General features: G+C 35.1%; 1 protein-coding gene across 7 annotated transcripts in view; it reads left to right on the forward strand.

Annotated features, from left to right (window-relative positions):
• The window catches only part of LRBA (LPS responsive beige-like anchor protein), a 775,946-nt gene that overhangs the window by 270,507 nt on the left and 490,454 nt on the right, over window positions 1-14,985 (forward strand). For 6 of the 7 annotated variants that reach the window (XM_023252764.2, XM_045056857.1, XM_023252765.2 and 3 more), the window contains exon 35: window positions 4,935-4,999. The exons of the other annotated variant lie outside the window; for it this stretch is intronic. In XM_023252764.2, coding sequence (XP_023108532.2) covers window positions 4,935-4,999 — 65 coding nt within the window. The remainder of the gene's footprint in view (window positions 1-4,934; window positions 5,000-14,985) is intronic. 7 annotated transcript variants of the gene reach the window in all.

Below are 14,985 nucleotides of genomic sequence, written 5' to 3' on the forward strand. Positions count from 1 at the left end.
ATCTTGACAATCTGTGGCCTGACTTTATTTACTTTAGAACATGGTACTATTTGGAATTACTTTTAAAATCTAGGTAAATTTATGTAGTACATTCAAATGCTAAAATATGTTGTGTGGGGGGGTTATTGAATTTATAGAAATCTGTCAAGTTCACTTTAAAGAAGTTACAATTGTATTAAAATAATATAAATTAATATGTAGCATGTTAATTGTTGCCCCTTCTCTCTATATTTGTTTGTTGATGTAGGAAGGAATATACTTAAATTTGGTTATTAAGTAAACTCTTTTTTCTTTTTTTTAAATAAACTCCAACTTAAGAAAAGACTTTTACCATCAAAAGCATGTATTTGAAATTTGGTAGAACACTATATTTTATAGATTTCACTAATGTATATTTTCTTTGTTGTTGATGTCACATGACTTAAGAGCATTAGTTAGCTAAGAGTATATTTTAGTAAAAATTGACTAATCAACAATTATGGCCTTAGGAAGTGATAGTCAATTAAATACAGCTTAGAACAGGTATGAAATTATTGACTCACTTGTTGTGTTTTGAGTCCTTCCTCTCCAAAGTGCTGAAATGTGTTTTGAAATTACTTAGTTGCATTAGTGGTTGGATTTGAGGCTTTTAACGCGTTTTTCATCCATACCTTTGGGAAAAGAATAACCAAGACCTTTAAACGTACTAGCATTTTGCATCACTATACAATTGTAAATACTGTGATGAAATATTGAAATCATCATGAAAGATGATAACTGTTAAGCTTTTCTTTCAACTATTAAAACTCACTAAAGGTTATATTGAGCTGTGGTTTATGATATTGTTTAGACTAACACCTTCTTTGATAATTGCCTCAGAAGTGGAAAAAATGCTTTAGGATAGCATGATTAATGAAATCTTTTCAGATTTGGCAACTTTCTTAAAGGGTTGTATACAGTGTTTTATTTATTTAAAAAATTTTTCATGTTTATTTTATTTTTGGGTGGGGGGCAGACAGAGAGAGGGAGACACAGAATCTGAAGCAGGCTCCAGGCTCCTAGCTGTTAGCACAGAGCCCAATGAGGGGTTGGAATCCACGAACCACTGGATAACGACCTGAACCGAAGTCGGATGCTTAACCGACTGAGCCGCCTAGGTGCCCCGACAGTGTTTTAGTATGGAAAAAACTTGTTGGCTTTGACTAATAGCTAGATTTATTAAAAAAGTTTTATTTTTGGGGTGCCTGGGTGGCTGAGTCAGTTAAGCGTCCGACTTCAGCTCGGGTCATGATCTCATGGTTGGTGAATTCAAGCCCCGCATTGGGATGTGTGTTGACAGCGTGGAGCCTAGAGCCTGCTTCAGATTCTGTGTCTCCCTTTCTTTCTGCCCCTCTCCCGCTTACAGTCTGTCTGTGTCTCCGTCTCTCTCAAAAATAAATAAATGGTAAAAAAATTTTTTTCAAATTGTTTTCTATTCTTATCAGCTTCAGATTATTATCATCTGGGTTATTAATTGGTGTATAGGTGACACAGTATTATATTAGTTTCAGGTGTACTGCATAGTGATTTAACTACTCTATACTTTATACTATGCTAACCACAAGTGTAGCTACCATCTCTCACCCTACAATGCTATTACAATACGACTGAGTTATTAATTCTTATCAGTATGTATTGATGTACCTGGTATGTGACATTTTATTAAATGTTAATAATTTACAGTTATGAATGAATTATACCCAAAAGTGTAAATAAGATTTGTACTTTCACTTCTTGTATTGTCTAGTTATTTTTTAACTAGTGAAAAAATTTTACTCCAGGTGATCGGGTAACAGCTATTGTAAGTTAACAGATTGCGTTAATAGATGATGTTTGGGAAAGCAAGAAATCTAATGTATTAGCAGTAATAAATCTGTGTCTCTGAGTTTCTGTAAAAATTGGATTCTTCTGCTTTTATATGTACCTTCATGTCTAATTTGTTTTAACTTAAAAGAAATATTTTATGTGGCATACCAATTTAAGTTCATGTCATAAAAATCTTTAGATGTTGAATTTTCTGTAGTTGCACCAACTTGAACTAGTTTTCTAATGACCTGAATCATGCTGTTAAAAATGTTTGTGAAATATAAATGGCATATTCCTGATTTTACCTTATAATTAAGATTAGTTTGTATACATTGATGAAAATAGAATCAAATTGATATTTACCTGTCTACTTACAATTTAAGTCTCTCTAGTGTTACCTATTTCATCCATGTGGAGTTTTGAGTTTTGTATGAGCTATATGATAGAAATGTCCACCTGTTGTAGTTTTAGATCAGGCAAAATGGATTTGAGAAAAAAAATACTAGTAAATAATTTTTTAAATAAAATGTTTTAAATACATACAATGTATTCTCTTGCTTTTCTCCCCTCCTTTTTTTTTCTAGCAAGAAAAGTAATTTCCTTTATTCTCTTTTTAATAAGGTTAATTTTCATTTTCAGATTTTCCTTCAGGTTAAATGATCTGAATGGAAACTCAGTTTAAGGTCTTGCCTCCTCATAATCTGGTGCTATATCAAATTTCTAAGTGGCTTGCTGATAGTGCTATGTTGGGTCTAACACCTGAGAAGTAAGCATATGGTTCTGTTCCTTGACTGTGGCACCCTCTGAGGTGTCACCATCCCTTCTGATTCCCTACTGTCTATCAGCAAGGATTCCCTACTGTCTAGCTGTGTTCTTCTCATCCCCTCAAAGCCTTATTTAGTGTACATCTTTCTAGGATAATTTTCTGACTCTTCCTATGGCATGAGATACGTCAAGGCTAATTTAGGTCCATCTGGCCATTATGTCTCTCTCTATCTACTATTCCTCTACATTACTAGGTTTAGGGCAACTTTTTAGACTTGATATCTCCCTTTGCTGTGCTTCAAAAGTAAGGTGTGGGATCTTCTGCAGCAGGATAAAAAACCTTACCTGTGGTTTCTGCTTTTTTTCTATTTTCCTCTTTGTATTTCTAAGAAGAGTAGAGGATTCCACACATGCTCTTCTCTTAGGGATTTACTTCTTAATGGAATTTGATTTCATTGCTTTGTGCTGTCAGTTTTATTTTGCTGGAAGGAAAAGGGTTTTAAATTATGAGGTATTCCTATTTATGCTTGAGTTGGTTTACCTCAGTGAAGGAAATACGAGATCTTTATTGTTTCAGCTGGGTGGTAATGGTGAATTTTGAGAGAGTATAGACTGTAGGCTCATGAGTCATTTCAAAATGTTCGTAAGTTACTGAATCCTAAAATAATAGAGCTAATTTTTTAAGGGAGTATCTAAGACCTAGAGATGTAAAGTGATCTGTCCATGGACATATCCTGTCAGTGTCAGAATCAGTGTGAGAATATAGATCTCATGGCTTCTTGTTCATGGCTCTTAACAGCACATTGCTTCATCTTTTCTCCTAGATCTAGTCAATTACTACTGCTAGATTTCTTTTTTTTTAATTTTTTTTTTAACGTTTATTTATTTTTGAGACAGAGACAGAGCATGAATGGGGAGGGTCAGAGAGAGAGGGAGACACAGAATCTGAAACAGGCTCCAGGCTCTGAGCGGTCAGCACAGAGCCTGACGCGGGGCTCGAACTCACGGACCGTGAGATCATGACCTGAGCCGAAGTCGGACGCTCAACCGACTGAGCCACCCAGGCGCCCCAACTACTGCTAGATTTCTAAGTGACTTTATATCTACTTTTCATTCTACCATATATGTTCTGTTAGTATGTCCTTACTGACACTATTCATGAAATAGAACCTTATAACAAAAATTGTGGTATACAACCATTTCAGTCCTAGGAACCACCTTGGGTTTTTCAAAACATAACAGGAAGCAATACAAAATTAGGGATAAAAAGGAGAAAGTAGAAGAGAAAGGATGAGCACCCCTCCCACCCTGGCCACCCACCAAAAAAAATAGGAATTTGGAGTGACACAGAATAGTCATTAGAGGTGAAAATACATGGACTTTAGAACTCTTAAATGGTATTACATTCAGAACATATGAATATATTTGGTAGTAATGGTAAGTAGCCAAATATTGTCTTTTGTTTTGAGTTTATAAAACAAAAAAAGATCACTTGAGGTATATTACGTAGGTAGAATGTAAAGGGCTCCTTTGTTTTAAGGACCATAAAGATGATATATTTCTGGTTCTTTAAAAATAGATATACATGTACATACACATATGCACATACATACATACATATCTTGGCATTTCTCGACTCTGCCAGAATTTCACATACACATACAGACATGGGCACATACATAAACGTTTTTCAAATCTAGCTACTTTTCAATTGTTGTAGGCCCAGCCTTATTGGATTAATATTTATTTTACATATGGTTGGAGATGAAGATTAAAAAATACTCATTTGTATATACTCTCCTGATTTATTTCCTTCCTAGGCTTTTCAAGGATAATTATTCACTGAACTTTTTTGTCCCTTTCTCAGTCATTAATCATCAATTTTTGTGGCTGGGTGTGTGCTGTTTATTAGTATACCACACTATTTAATTTTGTCTCGCTCTCATTTGGGGTGATGCATCTCTTTTCTTAAAGACACAAAACCTCTCTCTTTGGTCTGTGCTACCTTCCTTTCCAATTCATAACTGTTTCAGTTGATTTAGTAGTATATAATGATATAAAACAAAAAGGTCAAGATAAATATAGTTAGGCTTTTTTGGTTTATATAGAATCAAATTGTTGCTAACTTGTTTAGCTTAATTGTGAATATCAACTATTCATGTGTTCATGGGGCTGCATTGGGTCAGCAGCACATTTAACCAAACTTTTCCTTTTAAGGGCTAAGATATGAAATTGATATGGGTGATGTTTTTTATAATTGTTGTTTTAAAAAATTAATCTAGTGAGTATTATTTGTTCAGCTCTTTTCTGCCTTTTTTCTTGTTTGTTTTGTTTTTATTTTTTAGGAGTGGCAGAATTCTATCCAGAAGAATGCAGGCCTTGCTTTTATTGAACTTGTCAATGAAGGAAGGTAATCTCTTTTATATCCATTTATATTTTACCTTAAAAGCTTACTCTGTTTTTGCCATTGAAACTTATATTTTTGGGGACTGTATTGTTTTTGTGGTCAGTAATAAAGTGGAGCTTAATTATTACAAATATGTCAACATTTAATTATTTTACGGTTTTCTTCATGGTTACATGCTTTATGATGAAAATCTGGTCTTTATTTTTTGAATGGTAAGGCTGAATTTGGCAAAAGTAAACTAGTGATTTTATTAGCAGAATTAAGGAAAACAGACACCTACTTTGACTTCCTATTAATGTAATTATATTTGTGGAGCCCAATAATCAGACTTAGATGTCTGTGTTATCTTTCTTATGTCATGGCCCAGTCATAAAGGAGAGGGAGAACAAGTTTTGTTCTTTGTTGCAATGTGATGAAAAAGTAGAGAGAGGGAGAAAGTAATGTTTCCTTTTAAAGAGCAGAGATAGATGAGTTCAAGAAAAATAAATTTACTAGTAAGATAGAAAAGTGAAGTAAGTACAGAGATTAAAAGAAAGTTACAGGGGAGAAAATGGATTGAAGAGAGTGAGAGAATTAAAAGCTAAAAGTAAATTGAGGAGATGATGAATGGACTACATTGTGTCTGTTTTTGTGGGAGTGGATTTTGGTTCAATAGGACTAAACACCCAGGGAATGGATTAAAAGGTGTTTAGCTGCCGTTTGAATTTGTATTCTGAGCAAAATTATTGTTTTGGAATGTTTCTTTACAGTGTTCTGTCTAGTGTTGAGAGACTGATGCTATCACTTGGGGAAGTATTTGAACTAGTAACCAGGAACCAGTGTCTGCCTTGTTAACATTACAGAAGAGGGAGAATAGGGTGTTGATAACTTCATTTGACATTAAACACTCCTAAAATTATTTTACTCGGCAAATAATTATAGATGCTCATATACTAGTATTGGCAACTAATAAATAAGCCTGCAATTACAATGCCTTTTGCCAAATTCTGTTGTAGAAGTATTTAAATACATGTTAAAAGAAAGATTTGACAGTTACTATGGAAGAATTAGGTAAAACTTCCCCAGGGATCATGATTCTTGAAAGGCATTTTCTTTTTTAATTTTATTCTTTATTTCTCTTCCACTTTTATTGAGAAATAATTGACATACATCACCATATAAGTTTAAGATATACAGGAGGATGGTTTGATTTACATATTCTATAAAATGATTATCACAATAGGTTCAGCTGACATTTGTTGTCTCATATAGATACGGTGTAAATAAAAGAATGAAGAAAAGGAAAGGAAAAAACAATTCTCCTCATGATGAGAACTCTTAGGATTTACTCTCTTAACAACTTTCTTTTATATCATACAGCAGTGTTAGCTATCGTCAGCATGTTTTTTCACCTTTTGACCCCCTTCCTTCAACTCCCTCTCTTTCTTCTGCCTCTGGTAACTATATTTCTGATATCTTTTTCTATGAGTTTGGGTTTTGTGTTTCTTGGGTTCTACATATATAAGTGAGATTATGCAGTATTTGTCTGACTTATTTCACTTAGTGTAATGCCTTCAACTTTCATCTGTGTTGTTGCAAATGGTAGGATTTTATCTTTATCTTTTTTTTTTTTTTTTTTTTGAGAGAGAGTGCACAAGCAGGGGAGAGGGGCAGGGGGAGAGAGAGAGAATCTCAAGCAGGCTCCATGCTCAATGTGGAGTCCAATGCAGGATTTGATCCCACAACCCAGGAATCATGACCTGAGCTGAAATCAAAAATTGGATGCTCAACTGACTGAGTGACCCAGACATCCCAGGATTTCCTCATTTTTAATGGGTGAATAGTATTCCATATTCTCTCTCTCTCTCTCTCTCTTTTGTCTCTCCTCTCTTCTCTCTCTCTCTCTCTCTTCTCTCCTCTCTTTTCTCTCTCTCTCTCTCCTCTCTCTCTCGCTCTCTCCTCTCTCTCTCTCTTTCACTTCTTCTTTGTCCATTCATCAGTGGAGACTTTAGTTTGTTTCTGTGTCTTGGGTATTGTAAATAATGCTGCTATGAATGTGGATGTGCAGATAATCTTTTTGAGTTAGTGTTTTCATTTCCTTTGGATGTATTCCTGGAAGTGGAATGTTAGATCATATGGTAGTCCTATTTTTAATTGTTTGATGAACCTTATACTGTTTTCCATAGTCTCTCTACCAGTTTGCAGTCCCCCATTGAATACACAAGTGTTACCTTTTTTCTACATCCGTAGCAAGATTTGTTATCTCTCGTCTTTTTGATGATGACCCCTCTAATGATAGTTCATTGTTGTTTTACTTCACATTTTCCTTCTGACTAGTGATGTTGACCATCTTTTCATGTATCTTTGATCTTTTTTATATCGACTTTGGGAAAATGTCTGTGTACGTTCTTTACCCATTTTTAAATTGGATTGTGTGTGTGTGTATGTGTATGTGTGTTTTGAGTCGTATAGATTCTTTACATATTTTGGATATTAAACCCTTACCAGATATGTTTGTTTGAAAATATTCTATTCTACAGGTTGTCATTTCATTGATAGTTTCTTTTGCTGAATGGAAGCTTTTAGATTGATGTAGTCACACTTGTTTATTTTTTATTTTGTTGCTTGTGCTTGAGGTGTCCTATCCAAAAAAATGTCCTTTCCAAAGACTGTGTCCAGGAGTTTTTTCCCTAAGTTTTCTTCTAGAGTTTTATGGTGTCAGGTCTTAAACATTTTAATCTTTAATCCATTTGAGTTAATTTTTGTGAGTGGCATAAGATAGGGTTTCAGTTTCATTCTTATGTGAATATCCAGTGATCCCAGCACCATTTACTGAAGAGACTTGTCTTTTCTCCACTGAGTATTCTTGGCACCCTTGTAAAATATTAGTTGACCGTAAAATGCTTTGGTTTATTTCTCAGCTTTTGATTCTGTTTTATTGGTTTACTTGCTTTCATGCTAGTACCATACTGTTTTGATTACTATAGTTTTATAGTAAACTATAAATCAGGAAGTGTGGTAAATTCTGCTTTGATGTTCTTTCTCAGAATTTCTTTGGCTATTGAGAATCATTTGTTATTCCATATAAAGTTTAAATGTGCTTTTTTACTTTTATAAAAGATGCCACTGAATTTTGATAGGGATAGCATTGATCTATAGCTGGATTTTGGTAGTAATGACGTAACAGTATTAATTTTTTCAGCCCATGAATGCAAGATACCTTCCTGTCTAAATGTGTTTTCTTTGATTTCTGTTACCAGTGTTTTATGGTTTTCAGAGTGGAGATCTTTCATCTTGTTGATTAAATTATTTACTAGGCATTTTATTGTTTTTGATGCTATTGTAAGTTGGATCAATTTCTTTATTTCTTTCCCAGAAAATTCTTTGTTAGTGTATTGAAATGCTACTGGTTTTATATGTCACTTTTGTATGTTGCAGCTCTACTAAATACATTAAATCTAATATTTTTTGAGTGTTTAGGATTTTCTATATATAAACCATGTTATCCGCAAATAGAGACAATTTTACTTTTTCATTTTTAATTGATACTTTTATTTTTTTCTTGCCTGATTGCTCTAGCTAGAATTTTTAGGCATTTAAAACATTTTTTTTAAAGTTTATTTGTTTTTGAGAGAGAGAGAGAGAGAGAGAGAGAGAGAGAGAGAGAGCGCATTAGCAGGAGAGGGACAGAGAAAAGAGGAGACACAGAATCGGAAGCAGGCTTCAGGCTCTGGTCTGTCAGAATAGAAACTGACTCCAGGCTCAAGCCCACAAGCAGTGATGTCATGACCTGAGCTGAAGTCGAACACTTAACCGACTAAGCCATCTAGGCACCCCTAGAATTTTCAGTTTTTTAAAAGCTTTTATTATTTTTAATGAATTTTTAATGTTATATATATATATATATATATATATATATATATATATTTTTTTTTTTTTTTTTTTTTTTTTTTTTAAAGTAAGCTCTGTGCCCAATGTGGAGCTTGAACTCATGACCCCAAGATCAAGAGGCAGCCAGGCACCCCTTGAGTTTTCCTTTCCTATGTTTAATAGGAGCAGCTTTGTCTTGTTCCAAGTCTTAAAGGAAAAGCTTTCATTCTTCACCATTGTGTCTGATGTTAACTCTGGGTTTGTGATATATAAGGGCTTTGTTAAGTTGAGATATCTTCCTTCTGTGTCTAATTAGTTAAGAATTTTTAATCACAAATGGATGTTGAATTTTGTCAGATGCCTTTTATACATCTATTGAGATTATAATATTATTTTTTCTTTCATTCTGTTAATGTGATATGTTACATTGATTGATTTTCATATGTTGACCCATCATTGCATCCTGGGATAAATCCTACTTGATCATCGTGAGTGGTTCTTTTAATGTGCTGCTGGATTCAGTTTGCTTTTATTTTATTGAGAACTCTTGCATCTGTATTCATCAGGGATATTTTGTTATAATTTTTTAGTATTATCTTTTCCTAGTTTTGGTATGAGGATTTGCTGGTGCTGTAAAATGAATTTGGGAGTATTCTCTCCTCTGATTGTTTGGGAAGAGTTTGAAAGTACTGGAGTTACTTCTTCTTTAAATGTATGGTAAAATTCACCTGTGAAAGCCATCTGGTCTTAGGTTTTTCATTATTGGGAGATATTTGATTATTGATTCAATCTCCTTACTAGTAATTGCTTCAATCGTATTTATTTCTTCTCGATTCATTCTTTATAAGTTGTATGTTTCTACGAATTTTTCCTTTTCTTCTGGGTTGTCTCATTTGTTGGCATTTTGATCTCATATATTTCTGTGGTATCATTTGCACTGTCCCCCTTTTTCATTTACATTTAGTTTTTTTGATCTGCGTTCTTTATCTTTTTTACCTTGGTTAGTCTAGCTAAGTGTTTGCCAATCTTTGTTTTATCTTTTCAAAGAACCGACTCTTAGTTTGGTTAATCTCTGTAGTTTTTTTTCTATTTATTTCTACTCCAATTTTTATTTCCTTTCTTCTGTCAACCTTGTACTTGATGTGTTCTTGTTTTAGTTCTTTAAGGTGTTGAGTTAGAGATCTTTTGAGATCTTTCTTAGGAATTTGTTGTTAGGAACTTCCCTCTTGGAACTGCTTTTGCTGTATCTCCTAAGTTCTGATGTGTTTTGTTTCCATTTCATTTGTCTCAAACGTTTAAATTTCCCCTATAATTTCTTCTTTGATTCATTGGTTGTTCAGAAGTGAAGTTTTATTTTCATGTGTTTTTGAATTTTCCAGTTTCCCTCTTCTTACCGAGTTCTAGTTTTATTCTCTTGTGGTGAGAAAAGATATTTGGTATAATTTCAGTCTTCTTGGACTGGCTAAAACCATTTCCTTGTCTAATATGTGGTCTCTCTTTGAAGATGTTCTTAATGTGCTTGAGAAGAATGTGTATCCTGTGGTTGTCAGAATGTTCTGAATGTGTCTTTTAGGTCCATTTGGACTATAGTGTTCAGATTGGCTGTTTCCTTAATGATTCTTTGTTTAGATAATTCATCTGCTGAGAGTGGGGTATTAATCTCCCCAGCTATTATTGTATTACTCTTTATTTCTCCTTTTTATCTGCGTTTTTGCTTTATATATTTAGGTGCTATGATATTGGGCACATAGATATTTATAATTTAAGTCTTTTTGGGCACATAGATATTTATAATTTAAGTCTTTTTGATGTATTGACTCCTTTATCATTATATAATGACCACTTTTGTCCCTTTTACCAATTTTTTAAAAATTCTGTTGTGTCTAATATAACCACCCTGCTTTTATTTATTTTTTGATTTCTATTTTATTAAAGGGATTGCTTTTATCCCTTTACACTCTCTGTATGTCTTTTTTTTTTATGCCATGCCTTTTTTAATTAAAAAAACTTTTTTAATCTTTATTCATTTTTGAGAGATGGAGAGAGACAGAGCATAAGTGGGAGAGAGAGAGGAAACACAGAATCTGAATCTCTAGGCTCTGAGCTGTCAGCACAGAGCCCGATGTGGGGCTTGAACCCATGAACTGGGAGATCATGATCTGAGCTGAAGTCAGACACTTAACTGACTGAGCCACCCAGGTGCCCCCTAGTTATGTCTTTTGTTTAAATCTAATTAATTACATTTAAATCTAATTAAATCTGTTTATGTTTAGAGCACTTACTACTAGGTAAGGTCTTACCATTTTACCAATGCCATTTTGTTATTTGTTTTGTTGCTGTTTGTTTTTATTTTTTGTTTTTGTTTGTTTTTAGTTGTTTGGTAGATCTATTGTTCCTTGTTTCTTACCCTACTCTCTTTTTTTCCTCTGTTGATGTCTTTGGTATCTGTATGCTTTGATTTTTTTTATATGTTATTTTATGTAACTGCTGTAGGGTTTTTGCTTTGTGGTTACCGTGAGGCTTATATAAAATATCTTTTTTTTTCAATATATGAAATTTATTGTCAAATTGGTTTCCATACAACACCTAGTGCTCATCCCAAAAGGTGCCCTCCTCAATACCCATCACCCACCCTACCCTCCCTTCCACCCCCCATCAACCCTCAGTTTGTTCTCAGTTTTTTTTTTTCTTTTTTCAACGTTTTTATTTATTTTTGGGACAGAGAGAGACAGAGCATGAACAGGGGAGGGGCAGAGAGAGAGGGAGACACAGAATCGGAAACAGGCTCCAGGCTCCGAGCCATCAGCCCAGAGCCTGATGCGGGGCTCGAACTCACGGACCGCGAGATCGTGACCTGGCTGAAGTCGGACACTTAACCGACTGCGCCACCCAGGCGCCCCTTTTTCTTTAAGTATTTTTTTGTTCTCAGTTTTTAAGAGTCTCTTATGCTTTGTCTCTCTCCCACTCTAACATCTTTTTTTTTCCTTCCCCCCCCCCCCCCCCCCCCCCGCCCGGGTTTCTGTTAAGTTTCTCAGGATCCACATAAGAGTGAAAACATATGGTATCTGTCTTTCTCTGTATGGCTTACTTCACTTAGCATAACACTCTCCATCCAGTTCCATCCACGTTGCTACAAAGGGCCATATTTCGTTCTTTCTCATTGCCATGTAGTACTCCATTGTGTATATAAACCACAATTTCTTTATCCATTCATCAGTTGATGGACATTTAGGCTCTTTCCATAATTTGGCTATTGTTGAGAGTGGTGCTATAAACATCGGGGTACAAGTGCCCCTATGCATCAGTACTCCTGTATCCCTTGGGTAAATTCCTAGCAGTGATATTGCTGGGTCATAGGGTAGGTCTATTTTTAGTTTTCTGAGGAACCAATTTGCATTCCCACCAACAGTGCAAGAGGGTTCCCGTTTCTCCACATCCTCTCCAGCATCTATAGTCTCCTGATTTGTTCATTTTGGCCACTCTGACTGGCGTGAGGTGATATCTGAGTGTGGTTTTGATTTGTATTTCCCTGATGAGTAGCGACGTTGAGTATCTTTTCATGTGCCTGTTGGCCGTCCGGATGTCTTCTTTAGAGAAGTGTCTATTCATGTTTTCTGCCCATTTCTCCACTGGGTTATTTGTTTTCCGGTGTGGAGTTTGGTGAGCTCTTTATAGATTTTGGATACTAGCCCTTTGTCCAGTATGTCATTTGCAAATATCTTTTCCCATTCCGTTGGTTGCCTTTTAGTTTTGTTGGTTGTTTCTTTTACTGTGCAGAAGCTTTTTATCTTCATAAGGTCCCAGTAGTATATTTTTGTTTTTAATTCCCTTGCCTTTGGGGATGTGTCAAGTAAGAAATTGCCACGGGTGAGGTCAGAGAGGTCTTTTCCTACTTTCTCCTCTAGGGTTTTGATGGTTTCCTGTCTCACATCAGGTCCTTTATCCATTTTGAGTTTAAAGGGTAAAGTCTGGGATTGTGATGCCTCCTGTTTTGGTCTTCTTCTTCAAAATTACTTTGGCTATTTGGGGCCTTTTGTGGTTCCATATGAATTTTAGGATTGCTTGTTCTAGTTTCAAGAAGAATGCTGGTGTAATTTTGATTGGGATTGCATCGAATGTGTAGATAGGTTTGGGTAGTATTGACATTTTGACAATATTTATTCTTCCAATCAATGAGCACGGAATGTTTTTCCATTTCTTTATATCTTCTTCAATTTCCTTCATAAGCTTTCTATACTTTTCAGCATACAGATCTTTTACATATTTGGTTAGATTTATCCCTAGGTATTTTATGCTTCTTGGTGCAATTGTGAATGGGATCAGTTTCTTTATTTGTCTTTCTGTTGCTTCATTATTAGTGTATAAGAATGCAACTGATTTCTGTACATTGATTTTGTATCCTGCAACTTTGCTGAATTCATGTATCAGTTCTAGCAGACTTCTGGTGGAGTCTGTCGGATTTTCCATGTATAGTATCATGTCATCTGCAAAAAGTGAAAGCTTGACTTCATCTTTGCCAATTTTGATGCCTTTGATTTCCTTTTGTTGTCTGATTGCTGATGCTAGAACTTCCAACACTTATGTTAAACCATAGCGGTGAGAGTGGACATCCCTGTCGTGTTCCTGATCTCAGGGAAAAAGCTCTCAGTTTTTCCCCATTGAGGATGATGTTAGCTGTGGGCTTTTCATAAATGGCTTTTATGATGTTTAAGTATGTTCCTTCTATCCCAATTTCTGAAGGGTTTTTATGAAGAAAGGGTGCTAAATTTTGTCAAAGGCCTTTTCTGCATCGATTGACAGGATCATATGGTTCTTATCTTTTCTGTTATTAATGTGATGTATCACGTTGATTGATTTGCGAATGTTGAACCAGCCCTGCATCCCAGGAATGAATCTCACTTGATCATGGTGAATAATTCTTTTTATATGCTGTTGAATTCGATTTGCTAGTATCTTATTGAGAATTTTTGCATCCATATCCATCAGGGATATTGGCCTGTAGTTCTCTTTTTTTACTGGGTCTCTGTCTGGTTTAGGAATCAAAGTAATACTGGCTTCATAGAATGAGTCTGGAAGTTTTCCTTCCCTTTCTACTTTTTGGAATAGCTTGAGAAGGATAGGTATTATCTTTGGTTTAAACATCTGGTAGAACTCTCCTGGGAAGCCATCTGGTCCTGGACTCTTATTTTTTGGGAGATTTTTGATGACTGATTCTATTTCTTTGCTGGTTATGGGTCTGTTCAAGCTTTCTATTTCCTCCTGATTGAGTTTTGGAAGCGTGTGGGTGTTTAGGAATTTGTCCATTTCTTCCAGGTTGTCCAGTTTGTTGGCATATAATTGTTCATAGTATTCCCTGATAATTGTTTGTATCTCTGAGGGATTGGTTGTAATAATTCCATTTTCATTCATGATTTTATCTATTTGGGTCATCTCCCTTTTCTTTTTGAGAAGCCTGGCTAGAGGTTTATCAATTTTGTTTATTTTTTCAAAAAACCAACTCTTGGTATTGTTGATCTGCTCTACAGTTTTTTAGATTCTATATTGTTTATTTCTGCTCTGATCTTTATTATCTCTTCTTCTGCTGGGTTTAGGCTGTCCTTGCTGTGCTGCTTCTATTTCCTTTAGGTGTGCTGTTAGATTTTGTATTTGGGATTTTTCTTGTTTCTTGAGATAGGCCTGGATTGCAATGTATTTTCCTCTCAGGACTGCCTTCGCTGCATCCCAAAGCGTTTGGATTGTTGTATTTTCATTTTCGTTTGTTTCCATATATTTTTAAATTTCTTCTCTAATTGCCTGCTTGACCCACTCATTCTTTAGTAGGGTGTTCTTTAACCTCCATGCTTTTGGAGGTTTTCCAGACTTTTTCCTATGGTTGATTTCAAGCTTCATAGCATTGTGGTCTGAAAGTATGCATGGTATGATTTCAATTCTTGTATACTTATGAAGGGCTGTTTTGTGACCCAGTATGTGATCTATCTTGGAGAATGTTCCATGTGCACTCGACAAGAAAGTATATTCTGTTGCTTTGGGATGCAGAGTTCTAAATATAGCTGTCAAGTCCATCTGATCCAGTGTATGATTCAGGGCCCTTGTTTCTTTATTGACCGTGTGTCTAGATGATCTATCCATTGCTGTAAGTG

The sequence above is a fragment of the Felis catus genome, chromosome B1, assembly GCF_018350175.1.
Source record: "Felis catus isolate Fca126 chromosome B1, F.catus_Fca126_mat1.0, whole genome shotgun sequence".
In the NCBI taxonomy this organism is placed as follows: domain Eukaryota; kingdom Metazoa; phylum Chordata; class Mammalia; order Carnivora; family Felidae; genus Felis; species Felis catus.